This window comes from Monopterus albus, unplaced genomic scaffold, assembly GCF_001952655.1.
Source record: "Monopterus albus unplaced genomic scaffold, M_albus_1.0 scaffold165.1, whole genome shotgun sequence".
NCBI lineage: Eukaryota > Metazoa > Chordata > Actinopteri > Synbranchiformes > Synbranchidae > Monopterus > Monopterus albus.
In genome coordinates, this window is record NW_018128045.1 from 411827 (window position 1) to 416853 (window position 5027).

Consider the following 5027-nt stretch of genomic DNA (forward strand, 5'->3'; position numbering starts at 1 on the left):
AGTTTAGATCCTGCTTAACTCTGCATTTGTAAATACAAAAAGGCAGGTGGCCTCTTTATTCTCTCAGACTTGGCTTTGTAGGTGTTTGCTTTAAGCACGTAACTTAGATACTCATAGGTGTCTCCTGCTGCTGCTATGCCAGTGCATGATAGACAGTTCAGTCTGTTTTGTTCATTTTTTGTCTTCTAAACATTTGGTGGTTATAGCTGTTATTTAAAAGTTATATTTTGGAGCATTTCAGTAAGTTGAATAAGATGTATTAAAACAGTCTTGTTTATTAGCTCATTTGTCTTTCACATTATCATTAGTTTGTATCTGTTGACAAAATTTTTATCTTGTTTTCAAAGTAAAATTTTTGTTTTGCTACTAACTTTTGTCATGAAAAAAGTCACCAGTGATTGTTGTCCTAGTTCCTTTTGGTGATTTAACACTGGATAAAAAAGTCAATTTCTTAATCATTGTGCTTCTGATGATTTATCTTATTCCAGACCCTCTAGCTTGTTAAAAGTATTATGGTGTTGCTTTGTATTAACAGTAAAGTGGTCCAGTTTCAGGCAGGTGTATAGGCCTACATCACATTTAGTGACAAACCAAATGGTCTGTGATTCGCTGTTATATATCTCAACTAAATGTCAGTCACCAGTGAATCCAGCCAAATAAAATTAAACAAACATTTCTTCATCCTGCTATTCAGTCACATACTGTAGTCTTTTGTCAAGGTCTTCAAAGTGGCCAGCGTTGGGAACATTTTCTGCCTGTTCAAATATTTAAGAGACTTTGTATCTTCTAACTTAAACCTGTGTGACACTGACATCTTTGGCCAGCTGTCACTTTAGTCAACCTGATCCTTTTCAAATCTCTCTTTCCAAACACTGTATAGCATTGCATGCAGAAAGCCCCTGGTTTAAAAGTCGGTTTTCAGTACTATCAATATGTCTGTCAAAATTCAGCTCTAGAAAAAAGCAATGCCCCTAAAATACTGAACCTTGGACTGAATGTTGGCCCTGCGTCATTTCAGAATGAAAGAATGTTTAATTTTTAAATACTGATAGATGAATAACCTGTACAACTTCAGTGTGTGTTGAAAGCCATTCGGAAATTTCCCATTCAGCTGAAAATTGAACTCTGGCATGCAAAGATGTGCCCAGCTTTGAATGTTTACGTTGCTGCATAATGCAGTAGTTGTACTCAGCTGGCTTTAACCTTGACCTGCAGGCAACGCATTTTATATCATAACCATCTGTGTGTGGTGCAATGCGAAAAGTGTGTATAGCAGTTGTGTGTTTTCTGTAACGTATGAAGAGACAGATGTTTACTTTTATCAGATTAGTTGTATTGAAATCTGGAGGGGAAATCAGCAGTTAAAAATTGAGCTCAGTCAGTTCTCTACAGCCTTGAAACTCTCAGTGGAACAGAAACCAAGACAGACTGAAAGTCCTCGTTACAGAGACCCAGACAGAGCTGGAAAGCACGACAGGACACGGAGTCTCAGCCTGGATGATTACAAACACTTAGATTGTCCAGGGACCCAGTAAAGATAGGGGTGAAAATTGAACAAGTGAAGAGAAGTAAAGAGTGTGTGTGTGTGTGTGTGTGTCTGTGTTGGAAAGGATAGTTGGTAGCGGGGCTGCCCCTCAAAGACTTGACAAATTAAGAGTGAAGCAAAACTCTGACCAAGCCACCAGCTTGTCCTTTAACAAGAGCTTCTTTAGGGTTTCTGAGAACATGGTGGATTCAGCTGAGTCAGGTTATACAAATATATTTAACCTTTTACAAGAAGCCAGTCAGAAAGTTGGTGCTGTTACCTTTGCAACACGCTGCCTAATTGTTAAGTTAAAAATAAAAACAAAATAAAAGCATGAGACCAGAAGCAGGTGGGACAGAATCATGACTTCAAGACCCCATAGAGATCCTAAAAGTAGTGCAAATACACTAAAAACAAGTACAGTTTATCTGATACACAACAGTTTTGTACTTGGTAAATAGCTTTATAATTCTGGTCATTCTGATTTCAAGCATTAAGCTACTCAGAACCAGTATTAAAATCTTTGTAACAAGTTATATTAAGATAATTAAAGTCAAAAAATCTTGAAGCAAGAGAAGTGTCTTAACATAAACCTGCCTGGTAAGAAGAAATATCTTGGCAGACCAAAAAACAGCATATTTTACATTAAAATATATCACCTTATATAGATTTTACTTTTTGCAGTGTAACCAGGGACATCCTAGGACTATGTTGGCAAGCAAACTAAATATGTAATACTGTCATTTTCTTTAGCGACTGCTGTGAAAAAGCAATTGAATAAGGGCACATAGACCTCACTGCCCCGTAACCCCAACTGCTCCAGTAAGACTGTTCAATGACACCAGTACCAGACCAGTGGTTGTACGTGGCAACTCCCAGATGTGTAATCATTGACAAAATGCATGCGCCTTCTGGTCACTTTCCATGGTTAAATATGGAATAAAAACAGATCTACTGTTGTCCAACATATGGCTACTGCCAGACATGAGGATTTGCTGAGACATGAAGTTAAAAAAACACTACAGCTCCTCACATCTTAGCTCAAAGCTGAGAGCACTTTGAAAACGGCACCGGGCTGCTTTACACTCATCAGTAATAAATCGATAAATCAAACGCAACCTTCAGCGTTTGTAGTGCATCATGTGACTATTTACAAACTTCCTCTGCTGAGACAGTTTTGACTGAACTACAGGAATGTACAGTACGTGGCTGGATTAGGTCCAACAGGTAGTATTTCTACTAGGATCCAAAACTATAAACGGGCTCCACCTGTCGAGGAAATAAAAAATAAGCAGAGACATTCAGGACGTGAATAAATCCACAGGTGTTCATTGCTGTCCAGAGAGCACAGTTAACAAACGTCACTCATAAAGGCAAGTGATGTTCAGTAAATTAGAGGAGTGATAAAAGAAGGAAGGTGTTGTGTTCATCTGTGGTTGATGTCATTCGTAAATTCAGTTGCTGTTATCGTTGTCCAAAAAAGACTAAATTAATTAAACTGATCCTAAAAAGGCAATAAAACAAAAGGCTCAGGTTTCTGCACCTGGTGGTCCTCTTCGCACACAGTTTGATGGCCCAGCCTTTAAAGCATATTAACCCCGTGTGTCAATAAGTTTAATGGATAAACCCTGAGCCCCTCCACATGCTCGCTCACCGTTTTGTACATCTCTCTGCAGGGGAGCATCATAAGCTTCATATGGAAACAGGTCTTGTTGCTGTTTGGTATGCCATCACACAGTCGTGTTTGATTTAGCATCTCTTCCTGGATGTAACACGGAGAGACTGAGGCGTTGATGAGTCGATCCAGCAGCTCAGCCCGTCTCTCAGGTGCTGTCTGATTACCTTACAGCTGCCACTGCTGCTCTTGTCAGTATCTGCAGCAAATCCCTCATTAATTTGGCAGATCTAAGAAGTATCTGCTTGTTTCCTCAGCCGGCAGTTAGACAAGCACCCACTGCTTTAGAAGAACAATGAGAAGAGGCAATTTCCTCCCTTCTTACCTCTGAGGTTTTTATCTCCACTATTTGGTATGACTGCTCATTCAAACTTCTGAAGGCAGAAAATAAAGTTTTTAACTCCCAAGTTGTGCGTTACATGTATTTAGATTGAAAAGTAAATGATATGTGAATATGTCATACCACTGGGATAATAAAGCAGCTTTGTTTCTTCATTCGTTTCAGTTGTCAAATTGAAGCAGCGAGTAGCTCTCAAAGTGTCCATCACTTTAATTGTGACTTGTGTACGCTGTCAAAACCAAATGTCCGTATTTCTGAATTCCAGCATCAGTGTACTCTGATGCTGCTGGTTTGTCTTGCTGTCCCTTATTACTGCAAAGACAGGAAATGTTTTTCTTATTTGGCAGCTTGTATTTATTATGAATCGGATCTGACATGAACACAGCGTGACCATCCGCTGAGAGCGTCTCTGTACGCAGAATCACGCCTGTCTTCAGCTCTGCCTGCCGCACGCTTTGTTCCTTTCACTCTGCTATTACCTTTATTTATCTTCTATGACATTATGTTTTGGGTTTATCAGTAAAACAGCTTTAACCTTCATGGAGATCCCATAGGTTCATGAAAGCCAGTTATGATTTTGCATGTGAAATAAATCATGTGCAGGAGGCAAAGGTCTCTTGTGTGCTCCTCTTCCATTATGGTGTGCGTGGTGTGTTGTTCCAGGCTGAGCAGCCATTGCATGTGTTTCTGAATTTCTGTGATATTGGGACCAGACAAAAAGCTTCCTAACATTTCTCCACTGTAATGTGAAGGCGCCTTAACACAGTAAAGGGAAAGTCGGTGAGTGGGCTGATTGAGGGATGATGTTTTCTTCTGGTCTGACTGACCTCTCAGAACAGCACAGAGCAAAGTGGGACTCCTACCAAACTACAGTATTATTTAACCAAAACATTTGAATATTCTCACCTCAGCACATGAGTCAATGCAGTGGGCAACAAAGGTTCCTTTTAGCTTTTAGCTTGTCCACTGTCCAGTCCATCTGATAAAACGCTACGTAAGCAGGGAAACTTTTGAAACTTTATCTGATGTTTGCACATACGTGCCTCTGTGTCTGTGTGCATTGCAGAGCCCTACAGCCCGGCGGTGTGGGTGATGATGTTTGTGATGTGCCTGTCGGTGGTGGCTGTCACTGTCTTCATCTTTGAGTTCTTCAGCCCCGTGGGATACAACCGCAGCCTGCAGAGCGCCAAGAGTAAGAGACGCAGTCACTCCAGCGTCAGCCTGCCAATCAACCCGCCGTCAATGCTCGTTTCACAACATTATTACCGACTTGTCACTTTGTCAGTTATGTAAGCGAGGGGGTGGGGGGCTGATTTGAGGAGGCCGTTTAGTAAAATTATGCAAAGCATCCCACTTTTTTTTGGACTGCACACGAGTCAAAACAATCAGTGTGCACCCACGATCTGGCTTATTTATTTTTAATGAAACACACAGCGATGGTGTGGTGGTGTCTGAGTTTGACACTTTTACAGCACTTGTCAGTTCAT

At 40.6% G+C, this 5027-nt stretch overlaps 1 protein-coding gene across 1 annotated transcript in view; it reads left to right on the top strand.

Moving 5' to 3' along the window:
- grin2da (glutamate receptor, ionotropic, N-methyl D-aspartate 2D, a) overlaps positions 1-5027 on the top strand; it is a 196537-nt gene that overhangs the window by 160040 nt on the left and 31470 nt on the right. Inside the window, exon 11 of the mRNA XM_020615463.1 lies at positions 4607-4732. Within this exon, the coding sequence (XP_020471119.1) occupies positions 4607-4732 (126 nt within the window). The remainder of the gene's footprint in view (positions 1-4606; positions 4733-5027) is intronic.